Source organism: Protobothrops mucrosquamatus, unplaced genomic scaffold, assembly GCF_001527695.2.
Source record: "Protobothrops mucrosquamatus isolate PMUCROS unplaced genomic scaffold, P.Mucros_1.0 scaffold262, whole genome shotgun sequence".
NCBI classification, from domain to species: Eukaryota; Metazoa; Chordata; class Lepidosauria; order Squamata; family Viperidae; genus Protobothrops; species Protobothrops mucrosquamatus.
The window spans coordinates 667,994-685,725 of record NW_015386609.1 but is presented as its reverse complement, the minus strand read 5'-3'; the positions used below and the strand labels follow the sequence as shown (position 1 = coordinate 685,725).

Sequence of the window (17,732 nt, the reverse complement as noted above, 5' to 3'; positions counted from 1 at the left end):
TTCTGGGAGTTGAAGTCCACGAGTCATAAAAGAGCCAAGGTTGCCTACCCCTGCTCTGGAGGTTTCTGCTCCCGAGTTCCCTCATCGGTGACCACGTTATTTAACCAGCACTGCTGGGAGATACAGTTTAGCATCATCTAGCTATGGAAAACAGAATTGTAAATATTGGCTGTTGTGAGGACCAAACTGCTCCTCATGGTGTCATACTCCCTCACCTGAATAGTACCTTCTTCTGTTTGATGTGATAACAAGGAATATGGTGACGCTTCCAGCTTCCACAAGCCAGAGAGAAGCTCAGGTAGAGTGATGGATGTGCATTGTTGAGTCTGTCCGGACGCCGTGGGCAACACAGAGTTAATCTGGTGTAACTAGGCCAGCTCGACAGCTTGCTCCTGCCAGGACCTTGTTTTGCCATAACTGGGCAGTACGCCAAGTTCCTTCTGGCCGCCGTATAAAGTTGACGTAGTCAGAGCCGAATGCCTCTGCTAAACAAATGGGGCCACTTCCCCTCAGGAAAACTAAGGGTGGGGGGAGCCGCAGACAAATCACCGTGGAAGAGAAGACACAAGAGGTGTGCACTAGGCTTCTACCTGCGCGGCCTGGAAATTAAACATGGCATCTCGGAAAGGGGTGGGGAGACACATGCTGCCCCAGAACAAAAGAGCTCAAAGTCGTCGGGTTGACCGGGTGCCAGCTCTGCCACCCACTCCTGGCCTTGACTCTGTTGGAGGAGAAGAGGATATCTGAGGACACAAGGGGAACCAGGGAGGGGAGGCCCTATCACCAGGGCCAAGAGAGCACATGTTTTGAGAGAGGAGCTCTGTATATTGGCCTGTGTCTTGGGCAGTCAGCTCCACCCAGCCACCTTGGTTTGAATAAGTTGCCACTTGAAGGGTCAGTCATAAATCATAAGCAAGGATGTTGACCTTGGAGCTCAAGTATCTTCGTTTGGGGACTTTGGCCTGGTCTCCACCTTTCTCAGTCCCGCCTTCTTTGGAAGTGTGTTGAGGAAATGAATCGGATGGGGTGGAGAAGGCTCACCTTCTGGACTACATCGAAAGACATGGTTTGGCTACCCCATGGACCCAACCGCTTGTCCGGAAGCCTGGGTAGATGCTGCCCATTGGTTCACAGCAGTGTTTTCCAACCTGGACAGCTTCCAGGAATATGGATATGGACCTCGACTCTCAGAATTTCCCACCAGCATGGGAATTGCAGGAGCAGAAGTCCCCCCCACCTCTCTGGAAGCTTCTCTAGGTTGGGAAATACTGTGCATAATTCTGGGACAGACAGTCTGGCTTCGAATAAGACACTTCCTGTGTTTCTGTGCAGCTGCTAATGTCTTGCTCCCGGCCTGTTTTTCTCTAGTCTTTCTGCTGCTGTGACATCGGAGAGGCAGTGACCGGTCTCCCTGTGTGGCCTTGGATCCTGCACCCAGCCCCTTCGCCTCCCTGTAGCCAATGACCCCCATGAACCCAATGAAACCATCGCTCCCTCCCACCCCGCATGGGTGAGTATGATACAGCCCGCCTCCTCTTTTGGCTTTGCACACGCCTCTTTTTCACCTGGTCCTGCAGGCTTGCCGTTTGACAATCCTTGGAAGGTGGCCAGCCCTGAAGATTGCAAAAAGGCTGGAAATACGACGCAGCCCTTGGCTGCAATACGGAGCTTCCCACCCCTGAGTTAGCAGAAACAATTCTTGTTTCATGTTTGGAAGTCACCACCAAACATAAGGAAGGGGTTACCGGGGGGGGGCTCTTTTTTTGCAGCCAGGTTTGATACATGTAGTCCTCAAGTTAACAGCCACAACTGAGACTAGTATTGCTGTTGTTAAGCAGTCGGGCCCAATCTTACAGCCCCTTTTGCCACGTTAAGCGAACTGTGCAGTTGTTAAGTCAAATCTGACTCCTTCCCCCCACCCCCCTTGACTTTTGCTTGTTGGAAGCCAGCTGGGAAAGTCGCAAATGGCGACGCTGCGACTATTGTAAATACATGTTGGTTGCCAAGCAATTCCCTAAGTTTGGACTCCATGACTCTGGGAGTGCTGCAGGGGTTGTAAATACGAGGACTGGTTGAAGTCACTGTTTCAGTGCCATTGTAACTTCACACAGCTGCTCAATGAAGGGTCGTAGGTTGAGGATTACCTGCAAGGTGCACTTTGAGTTGGCCTCTGAGGAGGTTAGCAATGTCCTAGAGCAGAGGTCTCCACCCTTTTGGGCACCAGGGACAGGTTCTGTGGAGAAAGGTTTTTCCGCGGACCAGAGAGTGCGTGGTTTTGTGTGCTGCCTGCATCCCACGGATGGGCTTTGCTTGTTTGTGTGGACCGGTTGCTGGCATGCCACAGCCCGGTACCGTTCCACGGACCAGGGATTGGGGACCCCTGTCCTAGAGTAGGGATAAACCAGAATCCGTTGTGGTTCCTTGGAGTTTGGGGTGAGGGAATGGCTTGTTTGAGCTGCACACCTAAAGCCGCTGATAAAAAGATGACCATGAAATGGGCAGATGGCAAAATAAGGTTTGGGGGGGGCTCCTTGCCTCCTAGGATCTGCCCCACCCTTACTTATGAATCCTAAGGCCCCTCTGCTCTGTGGCGTTTAGAAGCTGTAAGTGCACCCAGTAAGCCTGTAAGTGCACCCAGAGCTTCTGGAAAACCTACCTCCCATCAAAACTGCAGCTTTCTCCTGCAGTTTTGCTGTCTTTCTTATGCCTGGAATTTGCTGAAAAGGGAGGCTTCGTTTTCTGACCGTGACCCATAACTACCTAGCAATCCCATCTTTATTTTTTTAATTTGCTCAAGGAGGGTTCAGTTGCTGTTTCCTCGTATCCAGTTGCGAATGCCTCCCCCTTTCCCCCCCGTGCCCCTTCTCTTCCCCAGAGGTTCCTAATTACTGACATGGCACATCGGTCTGCTGTGTGTTGTTTTGTTTTCATTTCTAGTGATGGTTCATATGCCTACGAGTCAGTTCCTTGGCAACAGAATACCAATCAGCCTGCAGGATCTCTCTCGGTGGTAACCACTGTTTGGGGCGTCAGCAACACATCCCAAAGCCAGGTACCTTTTGCAGCCTTCAAAGGGGGGGAGGGGGTAGAGAGAGGTGGGTGGGTGGGGAGTGGATACAGGGCACCCACGTTCAACCTCCTTTCAAATTTTGCTAAGGTAAGATCCCGGAGCAGATGTCCCCAGCCATTCTTTTCTACAGGGGGTGGACCAGAGAATTAATTTTCATTTAAAATTATATCTGAGCTGCCCTTAAAAGTCCCCTTTCAAGCTTTGATTCATGCAACTCTGCGCAGCAATACAGTATCAAGCTAGCAAGTATCACTAAGGCCAGCTGCCCAGAAATACAATCCATGAAAAACTTCACTGAAGTCTTTTTTTTCTTTCCAGTTGAGGTTGTTGTTTTTTCCCCCCATAAACATCCTGCATCCTTTTTCTCAAAATGGACCTTCAGTCAGACAGGTAAAGAGGAAGGTAGGACTTCCCCATCTCTGCTGAAAGGTGACCCCCAAAATGAGTCATTTACATCAGGGGTCCCCAACCCCCGGTCCATGGACCAGTACCGGGCCGCGGCATGCCAGCAACCAGTCCGCACAAACAAGCAAAGCCCCATCTGCGGGATGCAGGCAGCACATAAAACCACACCCAAGGTTGGGGACCTCTGATTTACATGACAAAGGTCCCCAATGGACTTTTCTGCCACCCTTATTCCAGTTGGATCCATGAGGTTTCAGGTTAGCAGAGAGAGCTGTTAGATAATCTACCAAGAATCACACAAGGGACTTTCCCTGCCAAGCCCCACCCCATCCTAATTGCTGATACAAAACAGGTTTTTAAAAAAGAGAGAGATAAGGTTTACTTCTAGGTCTAGTTCCAGTCTTTCCACATAGATGATCATCTCTTCTGGTTCATTTCAATCTTCAACTGTTTTGCAAGGAAGGAGGCCCTACTATGCAAAGTGAAAAGTTTCCAAAGGAAGTAGCTATGTTAATTTGTTACAGTAAAGGAAAACAACACAGAAAGGCATTTAGCATTTTAGACTAATTAGTTTTCACACGGTTTCATTTCGGTGAAGCCAGAAGCTCAATCCACAAAACAAACACGAAAACATTTGTGGCTTATGAGGAAATAAAATTATTGGTTTATAGAAGGGAGCCTGAAGGAGAGAGGGCAATATATGAAATGAGCCTCCTGTAATTCAGCCACGTGCCTTGCAAATTTTACAATTTAAATTAACAACACAATTCTAAGCATTCCAAGTTCAATAGGTCTCCTTGGCACTTAAAAAGCAGTTAAAATTGCCAGGGTGAGTTTCTTCAAATTCATTTTGGGATTTGTGTCTGAGCAGGCCTGAGTGGAATGTGGGTTCAACCTCATTCATTAAATGTATAATCTACTTTTCCTCCAGGAACATAAAGCTGCATATTAGTAGCTCTTCCTTCCATTTTTTTCCTACAACAAAGCTGTGAAGTTGGCTAGTTGTGAGATAATGTCTGGGCTAAAATCCTGCTATTGAGTTGAGGATGGACTTCACTGGGCTTAACCCAGCACCTTAATTTATATTACTCTGGCTCTTTTTCTGACATCTGCTGGTGAGATATCAGATTGACCAGGAATTACCAAACATCCTTAACCGAAGTCTCATCGGATGAGGAGGAGATATTGGATTTTTCACAAGCAGCACAACAGCCTCTTTCAGCTTTGAGGCCTTGCAGGAAAAAAAAGGCCTTCACAACACGTTTGCTTTCGTTTGGTCTCCTTAAATGGAATTGGACCTCAGAATTACCTCAGAATTACCTGAGTCTCATCTGATTGCAAATGGAAGGAATTCAGAGAAATAACATTTGTAAAAATTGTCCCTTCCCTTCCGAAAAAAAAGTCAGGAAGCACAACCTTCGTAACAGTTCTTTCTAGCTGTTTTCTGGGTTCCTTTATTCATTGATATTTAACTTAACAACGGCAGACAGTTTTATTTACTCCAGACTAAATAGCCTGAGCAGATTACAAAGCTGGGTGTTCAGAAGACACACTGGCAGCAAATATTTGGCTAGAATGGGCCACCCCTAAGTATTTTCTGTCCTATACATTTTATGTGGTTTTTAAAAGCTCAGAGAAAGTTCCTGTTTCCCCTTCCCTCCATACACATCACCCTTTTAGGGGTCGCAAGCCTGAATTTACTTAATCTGTAAAGAAACGAAGGAGAAATCCAGTTGATCTCTAATGCTTTTTACAGCAAGTTGCTGACATTCTCTTAAGAAAAAGGATTGTCAGTCATCCTCGTGTATCTGGGTGTTGATCGATGCATTATGCAGACGAAGCTGTTAGGGCTGGACTAAACTGATCTAAAATAAATATCTGGACTTAGAGCATGCATGGAAATACCTGATTCTTTAACTATCTAGATTTTGTTCTCCTACTTCATCCCTGTTCACATCTTGCTGGACCACAGAGTAAAGCCTGGCATTGCTGATCTAGTCCAAATCTCTCTCCTCTCCTTGATCCTTTGCAGGTTTTTGGAAACCCCATGGGTCCTGGAGGAAACACCGCTGGCAATCCCATGATGCCCAGCGTGGCCAGCAGTGGCTCTGGCATGAACTCACCACAATTTATGGGACAACAGCCTTTCCCTGAGGGTTCAACAGGCAAAAGTTATGTGCAACCTGGGATGTACAGTCGTACTTCATACCCGGGAGGGCCAGGCTTCACCACAAGGTAGGTCCCAGCACGTTGGGTCAGCAGACGTGATGCCTTGAACGGGGAATCATTAACAAATTGTTAATTTGTTAAAAACAACCATAGTGAGCAGAAGTCATACAATACAGCAGTGGTTCTCAACCTTTTTAATGCCGCGACCCCAACTGGTCGTAAGTCAAGGACAAAACCGGTCGTAAGTCGAGGACTACCCAACCGGTCGTAAGTCGAGGACTTTCCCTGCCCGGGAGCACCACGCATGCGTGGTTCCGCCCCCTGTGCCGGCCGAGGCGTAGCTCCGTTCGCCGTCTCTGCCTCGTCCGGCTGGTGGTCGACCGGGTCGGGTTCCCTCCATTCCGTGGGCGGCCTTTTCCCCCTTTTTTGGCGGACAAAAAAAATGGCGGACAAAAAAATGGCGGACAGCCTTGCTTGGCGACCCCCATGAAATGGTCGATCGACCCCAAATGGGGTCCCGACCCACAGGTTGAGAACCACTGCAATACAGGAAGCCTCCAAGCCTGTCTCGGATGAGTTACACAACAGTGAATCGCTCACGAGTATATATATGACTTTCCATATCATGATGTCCTGCTAGGATTTCACCTGGTTGCTTGTTCTTGGAACTACTAGTGTGCAATCAGCCAATCAAGTGATTGTGCATTGAACCAGGAATAGTGGCTCATGGGTTGCATTTCTCTCTGCCCATGGTGGCTTTCACTGAACTGTTGATTACCCATTTGTGTTTTGTTTCTTTGGTGCTCACTTCAAAACCATGGGTCTTCTTGAAGGCAGTAAATGTGAAGGTAATCTGAAAAGATAAAAAGTCCCTAGCAAATAAACTGAAGGCCCTCTGTGCGTGTCTACAAGTGGGAGGGATCACTTTGAGAAGTTTCTCATATCTCATCCTCCCTCCTGCCTGGAGACCTTAGCTCCAATCAGCATTTTTCAACATCAGCAGTTTAGTTAAAATCGGGGCAGCGCTATGCCCGCCCTAGGAATTAATCCTCCTCAACAACACAGCTTATTTTTGGACAAAATTATACAGCAGTCCATTGCGGATATAGCTTAACTGATTAAACATTGACCCATTCACCCATTTAATGATTGTCATATCTGGGGCTCGGGAGTCTCTCATTCGTATCTGGCAAAAGATGGCCTTCTTAAGAGGTCAGCCCATTGGAGGCACCCGCTCCTTATTTGAGTTTTCTCATTTTACATTTCCTCAGCACGCTGGCTGAGGAATTCTGGGAGTTGAAGTCCACAAGTCATAAAAGGGCCAAGTTTGAAGACCCCTGGCTTAGTGGGAACCCATTCTGAGAATCTACCCACCCACCCACCCACCTCTGTCCATTCTCTCTCCTGGGAAAAAAATTCATTTCTCTTCTTTCCCTGGAATCCTAAAATAGTTAGAACATTCTTTAACCTTTCCATATAATTAGTGAATCAACCCCATGTGCCGTGAGAGGAGCAGAGTCACCAGAGAGATAGGAAGAGATGAGCTTGCTAGTAATTGCACCAAGAGTCGGCCCCTTTCTGCTACTTGGTGCCAAGCCAGTGGGGGAAAGGTTGTGTAAGTGTGATGGCCACCTCATAGTCACAGGTCCGGTTGCCTAATCTCCCAGATGTTTTACTTGTACATCCTCCTCCTTCCTTGCCTCAATGGGCATCTCAGCTCCTTGCACTTCATGGAAGTTGAAGGTGCAGGGTGAGTTCTTACCGTACCCCCAAAACATTTTACCGAGATGTAGAAATCCAGGCTGCCACTAGCACCTGAGGAATTGGGTTTGGCAACCAGCATTCGGTGGCCTAGAAAGATTCCTGTTTTCTCTGTCTTTTCTTTTTTAATGTTGAGCATCCCACATCTTAATTATATTCCTCGATTTCCTGTGATCTTTTACTTGCCTGTGCATACATACCTGTCCAACAGCGTGCATACCTGTCCAACAGCGAACGCTTCGTTTTCTTCAATAAGGGTTACAAACGGTAATATTAAACCTGTCCTCAGAGTCTTCGATTTCTCGCTACGCCAAATGCTGGTTGTCATAAACCCTAATTTTATAAGGGTCGGTCACGGAAATTTTTTTTTATCCTGTGTCGCGATCAGGAAGAGAGACGAGGTAAGTACAAAGGATTTACAGTACTAAGGACTACTTGTTTTTCCTCCAGTTAGCAGCAGTTCTGAGACTCCTTAATTCAGGGGTCCTCAACCTTGGCCACTTTAAGACTTGTGGACTTCAACTCCCAGAATTCTGGGAGTTGAAGTCCACAAGTCTTAAAGTTGCCAAGGTTGAGGACCCCTGCCTTAATTCATCCTGGAGTTCCAGCTATTCGACACCACTGTCTGGGCAAATAAGATCCTAAGGTCTTCCAACAGTAGAATTCTGGGAGTTGAAGTCCACAAGTCTTAAAGTTGCCAAGGTTGAGGACCCCTGCCTTAATTCATCCTGGAGTTCCAGCTATTCGACACCACTGTCTGGGCAAATAAGATCATAAGGACTTCCAACAGTAGAATTCTGGGAGTTGAAGTCCACAGGTCTTAAAGTTGCCACGGTTGAGGACCCCTGCCTTAATTCAGCTATTCGACATCACTGTCTGGGCAAATAAGATCCTAAGGTCTTCCAACAGTAGAATTCTGGGAGTTGAAGTCCACAAGTCTTAAAGTTGCCAAGGTTGAGGACCCCTGCCTTATTTCATCCTGGAGTTCCAGCTATTCGACACCACTGTCTGGGCAAATAAGATCCTAAGGACTTCCAACAGTCGATTGTGGCCATCATTAGAGCGTATGCAGAACATATGCAACCAGGCTATCAACCCTGTCTTTTCTCTAGTTATGCAGGGAGCCCAAACGGCCCTGGGGGAATGGGCATTCCTTCTCATACTGCGAGAGCCCCGACAGACTTCACCCAAGCAGCCGCTGCAGCCGCTGTAGCAGCTGCAGCCGCAACAGCCACGGCCACGGCCACAGCCACAGTCGCTGCCTTGCAAGAAAAGCAGAGCCAGGAGTTGAGTCAGTACGGAGCGGTAAGCTTAGCATGTTTGTTTCATGTGGTACAAGAGTGATGGAAAGTGCTAACCAGATGGCGGGAGAGATGCATGATGGGAGAGATGTGCCCTCTGTTTATACTTTGTGATACAACCCCAAGGGGCAGGATTGTGAAACATTCAGTAGCAATCTACCCAAAGATGGTGCCACCTCAAAAAGTCGGTGAATCACACGCAGTCAGTCCACAAGTTACAGGTTGTCCACTCTTGGAAGACCAGGCGAAGATAAACCCTCTCTTCCTCTTCCTGTTCTCTGGCCAGAATATGGGCTGAAGTCAAAGAATGAAATTGTGGGGAATAATACAAGGCAGCCTGGGCAGTGTGTTTTTGGAAGTAACGAAGGGAATTCCAATCCCCATGAACAATGAACAAAATAACAGAGTTGGAAGGGACCTTGGAGGTCTTCTAGTCCAACCTGCTCCTCAAGCAGGAGACCCTATACCAGGGGTAGGCAACTTTGGTTCTTTTATGACTCGTGGACTTCAACTCCCAGAATTCCTGAGCCAGCCACACTGAGGGAAAAGGGAAAGGTTTCCAACTGAGCTATGCTGGCTTAGGAATTCTGGGAGTTGAAGTCCACGTGTCATAAAAGAGCCAAGGTTGCCTACCCCTGGCCTAGTTGATCCTACAAACCCATTTCCCTAAGGTCTGGCTTTGTATGGAATCCCATTTAACTTTTTCCCGCCTTTTTCTTTTTCTGGAGATGGGTGCTGGGCAGCCTTTCAACAATCAATTCCTCCCTCATTCGGGGCCTCGGGGACCAACTGTACCACCCGGGATGAATCCAGCCAACATGTTGAACGCCTCTGGGATGTCGCCCATGAACATGAGCACAGCAAGGACCCCTGCAATGAGCGCCTTGTATGCCGGGCAGAGAATGCCTCAGCACGGCTACCCTACTCCACCACAAGGCCAGCAGATGCCCCGGCAAAGTGTCAAGAGAACTTATTCCAGCGAGGTGCGTATCAAAGGCAGAAGGGTTTTGAAGCTCAAGCTTTGGAGTAACCTTAGGTTACAACTTGAGTCCTTGGCCAAGGAGTGTCCGTCTTCCCCATCTGAGTGCCGTTCCATTGTGCTGGAACTATAATTCTAGAATTTCCAACCAATGTCACTTTTGGTGTCTGGGAATATAATTCCAGTATGCTGAGTGTGAGAGGACGGGGATGGGTGTGTGTGTGTCTTTTGAGGCAGTAAAATAGCTGAAGCAGCCTAAGGCAAACAGAAGAGTTATTCACAAAAAGAAGTAGTGAAGGAATAGGAGTTATAGTCGAATTAAGGAAGAGTGGTGTAGTAAACAGGGAGTACTAGCCTTTGAGTACTTGTAGTAGGTGTGTTGCCTAGAGACCAGGTCACAGATGCAGACTTGGCAGAAACTAGTCAACATCCTACATCCAACGACAAGGGCTCAGTCTGAGGCAGGGGTGGGGAACCTTGACTCTTTTATGAACAGTGGACTTCAACTCCCAGAATTCCTGAGCCAGCATGGCTCAGCTTGGAAACCTCTCCCTTTTCCCTCAGCGTGGCCGGCTCAGGAATTCTGGGAGTTGGAGTCCACAAGTCATAAAAGAGCCAAGGTTGCCTACCCCTGGTCTAAGGAAAAGAAAGGAGCAGAAACAGGAAGGGAAGGAACCTGGAATTCTTCCTACCCCAAACTACAGGTAGTCCTCGACTTACAACAGTTCATTTAGTGACCGGTCAAAGTCACAACGGCACTGAAAAAAAGTGACTTATGACCGTTTTTCACAGTTACGACCTTTGCAGCATCCCCGTGATCAAAATTTAGACGCTTGGCAACTGGCTCATGTTTATGACGGTCGCAGTGTCCCTGGGTTGTCCTGTGATTCCCCTTTGGCAACCTCCTGACAAGCAAAGTCAATGGGGGAAGCCAGACCCACTTCACAACCGGGTTGCTAACTCAACTGCAGTGATTCACTTAACAACTGTGGCAAGAAAGGTCATAAAGTGGGGCAAAACTCACAAGCCAATGTCTCGCTGAACAACAGAAATGTTGGGCTCAATTGTAGCCCTAGTTTTGGAGCCCACTAACTCAGGGCTCCAAGCATAAAATAATTTGTGAGGGGGATGGAAAGTAGCAAGAGATAAACCCATGGGGGGGACCCAATCTCAGGAAAGCATATTAGAATTATTATGTATGTTGGGCATTCTGGGCTTCCTCCTGAAATATTGATAAACTGCCAGTTTTCCTGGACCTGCAGATTTCATCCAGGCTCAGAATGAATGAAACGGAGCCTAGCAATTAGCATTCTCGGTCTGATCTGGATGCCTACAATTAGCTGAAACCGTGCCCTTGCCGAGTCGTCTAATCTCACTGATTATAGCTGAAACAAGATGACAGGGGCCACACCTCCAGTCAAATCTAGAAAAGAAATTAACGCCAGGAGACAGTCCCAAGTAAGATGTAGGGGGGGGGGCATCCAGCAGAGTCCCCCCATAACCTTTCAGCAAAGAGGCGAGCCATTTTCAAGCGGCCTACAGCCCCCACCACCTCCGCCCCTCCAGCATCTCTCTGAGGCTCCCAGGGCCTGGGAAGATTGGGAGGGACGAATATTTTTCCAGGGTTTGATGGGTTGTGGGTAGCAGGGGTGTAAGACCACCCTTAAACCATCCCCAGTTGATTTTCCCAGGAGATGCCTAAACTCACTGAAAGTCTTCACGTACTTCTTGTTAATCCCTTCCTCAATTTACTTCTTTAAAGGCAGATTTAGGCAACATCATCGTATGTGGCCATCACTCACCTGCCTTTTTTTTCTGGATCTCTTCCAGGGTTATCCAGGACAACAATATATCCAAAGTGGCCAGTATCCCACTCAAGCCGGACAGTACGCCACGAATGTGCCTCAACCATCTGCTCCATCCCCCTCCTATCCCGGTCACCGTTTGCCACTGCAACAGGGAGTGAGCCATTATCTCTCTGCCTCCAGTACTAGCGGCCCATACTATAAGGTACTCCGTTGCTATGGTAACAGCTGTACCAGATTCTCACTGAAGGTGAAAGAGACCTACAGACATTCATCCTGTAAGGAGGGAGAGCAGATTCCTAATGGAATGATGAATGCATCAGGAGAGCATCTCCCTAAGGAAGGAGAGAGAGATCTGCATCTCCACTGGTTTTTCCCCCCCGCTATTATTCTTATGATTTTGTAAGGAAAGCCTTCTCTAATGTGGGTGCTCTTCAGATGTGGGGTCTTCGGCTACCAAAATTCTGGGCAATGATCACGGAGGATTCTAAAGCGGGAAACCCACCAGCCCGAAAATAATCCGTTGGGGAGAGAGCGGTTTTAAGGTTTTAAAATATTCTGTTAATTCCAGTCTTCAGCCAGCAGCCATAAGAACAACTCTTCCCAACCCGAGTTAATGGAGGTTGTTTGAATAATTTTCACAGGCCAGAAGAAAATGTTCTCTCAAGGTTATAGAGTAAGCCAGCAAATAAAAGGGGGGGGGAACATTGTTTCTTGAGACTTAATCCAATGCAGCTAATTATGCCTGGGGAAACTGGATCCAGATCCTTTTTCTGTTAGTTCACTTAACCCCATGTCACAAGGGTGTTTTTTGGTTTTTTTTTTTGGTCTGGTATACTGCACTGTATGAATCTAATCTTTGTCATTTGTAAACCTTGGCTTGCAGTTTAGTTCAGCCATCCTCAGTCTGGTTCTCTTTCAGATAGAGATTTAATTTCCCCTCCCCAAATCCATAGTCGGCATTGTTGTCTTTCAGTAGAAAAGTTGCATCCATCTGCAGAATAGCCTGTCGGCAAACCTATTTTTCCATACTGTGTGAACCCAACTAAGACACGCATTGGTATAAATGTAGATGAACGGATGTTTCCTTACTACAGTCTCAGGCCAGCAATATAAAATACCCTACAAGAACAATAATACTGTAATGTATACAGGTAGTTCTTGATTTGCAACTATTTGTTTAGTGACTGAAGTTACAATGGGCAGTGAAAAAAGTTACTTAAAACAGCTCTTCGCAGTTACAGCCATCACAGCCTCTGATCAAAATTCAATCCGCGTGGATTTGCAGTGTTGTGTGATCGCTATTTGCAACCTTCCCAGTCAATGGGGGAAGCCAGATCTCCTAAACGACCGTTTGATTCACTTAACACTGCAGTGACTCGCTTAAAAACCACGACAAAAAGGTTTTAAAATTGGGCACAACTCACTTAATAGTCTTGCTTAGCAATAGAAATTCTGGCCCCGATTGTGGTTGTAAATGGAGGACTAGCTGTAGTAAAAAGTTACATAAACATAATAGGGGTGAAACGACATTAAATCAGGCCTGAGAGAAAGTTCTGTAATGGTTATTAGACAATTCCAAGGTGCTGAGATGTTTAGCTGCTTGCATGCTCCAATCTCTTCACATTGTTAGGGACTTGTTTGGTGTTCAGTGTCCAGCACTTAACATTTAAGGAGTACACAACTTGTAGAGGTGGCTCCTAACAATAGCTCATGCATAGCAAACTCCTTGGAGAGAGATTTTAAGTCAGCAGCTCTATGGAGTTAAGCCCTCTTCTAGGCTGAAGAAAATAGATCAGAAAATGACTAGAGGGTACAGACTTTAATATAACACGAGAATTCAGCTATCTTCGGTTTGTCATTATTTGTTCTTGGGGTAAAACGAGACATAGAACTATGGGACCTACTCAGTATTTTTTTGGAGCAGCGTTGGCACCTTTTAAGATGTTTGGACTTCACCTCCCGTGCTGGCTGGGGAATCCTGGGCGTTGAAGTCCACAGATCTTAAAAGTTGCCAAGGTTGAGAAGCACTGCTTAAGAATCAAGGTGGGATGCGAACTGGATTGATGGATAACTCCTGCCTTGGGAATTAGGGCCCCGATTACCCTTAACGACAAATGTTTTTTGGCTTTTCTCTTTCCAGCCTACTGATCAGTTCAATGGTCAAAATGCCAATTTCAATGGTAGCAACTTCAGTAGCTATGGACAAGCTACTATGAATGGGGTGAGTTCTGATGTTGTTTGCTTCTGATAAGGCTTCTAAGATATTGGGTAATGATGCAGATGCTAGGTGTTATCTCTCTGCCGTATTTCCACAGCTTCGGAAGGCAAGCGGTCCCACTGGTTGATTGTTCTTATTGTTAGGAAATTTCTCCTTAGTTCTAGATTGCTTCTCTCTTTGATCAGTTTCCCTCCATTGCTTCTGGTCCTGCCTTCAGGTGCTTTAGGGAATAGGTTGACCCCCCTCTTCTTTGTGGCAGCCCCTCAAATATTGGAACACTGCTATCATGTCACCCCTAGTCCTTCTTTTCACTGGACTGGACATACCCAATCCCTGCAACCGTTCTTCATATGTTTTAGCCTCCAAGATCTCCATCTTTGAGGGGGCTGGAGATCATCTTTGTCGCTCTTCTCTGCATTCCGGGATGATTTATTCATGTGTTTTACATAGATTCACAAAATTCTTCCTGGTTGTTATCCACAGAACACCCCTTCACACATTCCCTCATTCATTCATCCATTTCTCTTTCCTTTTACACACACAGCACAACATACTGGTCTTCGTTGGGTTATTTTTCTTGTTTCTTAAACAGAATTGAAGCAAATGGTGCATCGTGTGAGCAAGGCTTTGACTTTGTGTATTTTTTTTTTTATATATTAGCTTAAAATTACCACCAACCTCTTGCCGGGTTCAATTCTTGACTGGCATCTTTTCCGTTCTTATTCCATTTGGGGAGGGGGAATGGAGAAAAATTTCTGCCAACCTAAAGAAAAAGGGTGTGATGCTAACTAGAGTCGCTCTCTCCTGCATCTTTTGCAAGTTATTTTTTGTCTGTTTTTAATTCCTTTGCCTTTGTATCATCTCAAGGGGCTAATTGTGGGTCAGAGTTGCCCTTTTCACTCAAAAGAAAATAATGCTATATTTTAATTTCCAAGAGCCTCTCATTTGTGTGGCTGAAGTTGGGTATATGTTTTTCCCAACTGTTTTTAATTAGGAAAAAAATGGACATTTGGGGGGGGGATTGAAATATATGCAGCATGAGATAGTTTTCACTTGATCAAAAGCACACAGCCTGATACCAGATCGTGCAGTCTCCAAAAGAAGATAGAGATGTAAGCTGTCTCTCTCATCTACAAGAGAATAATTTCTAGGTCTTTTTTATAAAGTAGGTGGGAGAAAAGGCATAGAGTTTGACATTGATTGAAGTATAAATAGAACTCGTATTTGGTACACAGTGATCACAGTGTGATCTACAGTAAATCAGGAAGCCTTGCATCTTTATGTCCTTGTTTACCCACTGCCTGTTCAGCTGGAGAAGGTTGACATGCAATATTTTTTTTTAAAGGCAGTCTATAAAGATAAAAGGAAATGGCTGCTTCTGTAAAACACTTGGTCCATTCATAGGGGGCTGAGGACTAGCAAAAAATGAGAACAGCCATATAAAAACAAATTGGATTCTGCTTGCTGTTAGGAAAATCATGCCAATGTCCCCACAAGGAAGAAATACTGTCTTGATCTTGCATTGAGAGTTAGATTATTTGACTAGTCCCAGGGGTAGGCAACCTTGGCTCTTTTATGACTCGCGGACTTCAACTCCCAGAATTCCTGAGCCAGCATGGCTCAGCTTGGAAACCTCTCCCTTTCCCCTCAGCATGGCTGGCTCAGGAATTCTGGGAGTTGAAGTCCACGAGTCATAAAAGAACCAAGGTTGCCTGTCCCTGGACTAGTCCTCTCATGCACTAATGTGAGGGTTTGATACTTTAAAGCAGGGGTGTCCAACCTTGGCAACTTTAAGGCCTGTGGACTTCAATTCCTGGCTGGGGAATTCTGGGAGTTGAAGTCCACAAGTCTCAAAGTTGCCAAGGTTGGACACCCGACTTTAAATTTCCTATAATTCTTCCTATTGCATAATTCTTAGTACAGGGAGTTTTCGGCCTACAACAATTCATTTAGTGACTGTTCAAAGTTACAGTGAGACAGGAAACAGTGACTTATGACAATGGCATCACCCCTACAGTCACGTGGTCAAAATTCAGATGCTTGGCAACTGGTTCAGACTTAATGACCGTTGTAGTGCCCAGGGTCATGTGAGCCACCTTTTGTGACCTTCTGACAAGCAAACTCAATGGTGAAGCCATGTTACTGACTTAACAGCTGCAAAGCCTCAGCACATGGACCTGACAATTTTTTTCTCACTCCTTTGTGTCCATGAAGTTCAAACATTTCAAGGATGTTAGTTTGGAAAAAATGCATTCAGTAGGATGTAAATGCAGCCATCTTTTCCCCGGATCAATATTCAGAAGACCTTCAACTTGGTACTCCATTGGGTAAAGTTTGGGCTTGCTTTTAATAGAAGGTGGGCTGAAGCTTCATAAGGTTGAATAACACCTGAGTTATGATTTTGTTCTCTTTTCAGCCAGCAAGGTCCATGCCTGGCTACCCAAGCTCTCCTTTACCTGGTAACCCCACACCTCCGATGACCCCTGGAAGTAATATCCCTCCCTACATGTCCCCAGGACAGGATGTGAAGTCACCCTTCCTTCCAGACATCAAACCCAATATCAATTCTTTGCATCCTTCTCCATCTCCCAACATGGCTTCTTTACATCCTTCTCCGTCTGGTAAGTCTTAGGCACCGAGAAAGTCATTCCATTCTGACTGACTTGTGGCTTCCCTTGGCGAAAGAGCCGGATGGCGCACGTCGATTAGTAACGACAACTCACGGGTTAGTTGATGTATTCATTTGCAATATTTGTAGACCATCCCGGTTGTGAGACTCGGGGTAGCACACAATAAGGTAGGAAAAAGCAACACAGCATCTGAGCGGTAAAGCTTTTCTTGACCGTATCGCTCCATTTTGCAAAACTCACTTTTTTTTTTTTTTTTAGCAAGAAAAATTCATCCTGGACTTCTCCATCATTTTTTTTAATGAGCAAGGCACCTTTCCCCCAAAATGAGACACAGCAGTTCACACAGGTGTGCCTGTACATCTCAATGCATGCACGCACACACCCCTGCAGCTCAAAATGGTTGAGTCCTGGAGGAACGTCCCCCTCTGGATTCTACATATTGACTGGGCTCTGGACCTTGATTTGAATTTGGGACCATTGGCAGAGCAATGGAATTTTGGGAGCCGGGGGAATTCCGTGGCAGTTAAGGAGTGGCAGTTTGGTGCTGGGGTGGGGGGGAAATAAATAAATCTTGAGAGACTTCCTTAACTTGCAGTGGGAACAGTCTAAGGGACAGAAGAGGGCGTGCCAAAAATCTGTTCCGCCAAATGCTTGCAGAATTCAACAGACTTAGGGGGAGGAAAGGAAATGAGAGCCCTGGTGGAGTCAAGGCAGAACCCAGGCCTGTTCTTCACACCCGCTGCAGCACTTTCCCACCTGGCTGCCCCCTGCCATACCCCCCAGCCCAGACAATCCCTTACTGTTTGCCCTGTTGCTGGCTCAGCCTAGCCCCCTCCACACCTGCCTTGGCTCCTCTGCCCCATATCATCCCTGCACCTCTAACCGTGCACTTCCCGCTCATGATCAGCCCGTTCTCTTGTCTCGTCCCAGCAGGGAACCCTTGTGACGAGTTGCGTTTGACCTTCCCAGTACGGGATGGTGTGGTGTTGGAGCCTTTCCGCCTGCAGCACAACTTGGCGGTCAGCAACCATGTCTTCCAGCTCAGGGACTCTGTTTACAAGACTCTGATGCTCAGGTGAGAGAGATGATGATTTCCCCAAGCTCATGCTACTAAGCCAGGGGTGTCAAACTCAATTTCATTGAGGGCCGCATCAGCATTGTGGTTGCCCTCGGGGGGTGGGGGTGTAGCCAGGGTGGGTGTGACCTACTGGGTGGGTGTGGACAGAGTGGGTGTGGCCTATTGGGTGGGCATGGCCAGCTCTACATCGTTCGCGTCAAGGGTGCCTGTGGGGGCCCGGGCAGGAGTGGGACAGATCTGAGGGTCTCTGGCAGAAGGGGGTGGGACTAGGGCAAGTGCCAAGGCATGGTCCACTGGAGGAGCCTCACTGCCT

The 17,732-nt window shown here is 46.8% G+C and overlaps 1 protein-coding gene across 2 annotated transcripts in view; it reads left to right on the top strand.

Annotated features, from left to right (window-relative positions):
• Positions 1-1,374: 1,374 nt before the first annotated feature.
• Positions 1,375-17,732, top strand: part of ZMIZ2 (zinc finger MIZ-type containing 2) — a 35,540-nt gene continuing 19,182 nt past the window's right edge. The window contains exons 1-9 of one of the 2 annotated variants that reach the window (XM_015814563.1): positions 1,375-1,510; positions 2,938-3,052; positions 5,508-5,710; positions 8,518-8,710; positions 9,435-9,689; positions 11,516-11,695; positions 13,634-13,714; positions 16,128-16,332; positions 17,275-17,416. In XM_015814563.1, the coding sequence (XP_015670049.1) occupies positions 1,461-1,510; positions 2,938-3,052; positions 5,508-5,710; positions 8,518-8,710; positions 9,435-9,689; positions 11,516-11,695; positions 13,634-13,714; positions 16,128-16,332; positions 17,275-17,416 (1,424 nt within the window). In that variant the 5' untranslated portion in view covers positions 1,375-1,460. Of the gene's footprint in view, positions 1,511-2,937; positions 3,053-5,507; positions 5,711-8,517; positions 8,711-9,434; positions 9,690-11,515; positions 11,696-13,633; positions 13,715-16,127; positions 16,333-17,271; positions 17,417-17,732 lie in introns of both variants that reach the window. The other variant, XM_029283889.1, reaches the window with a different exon arrangement.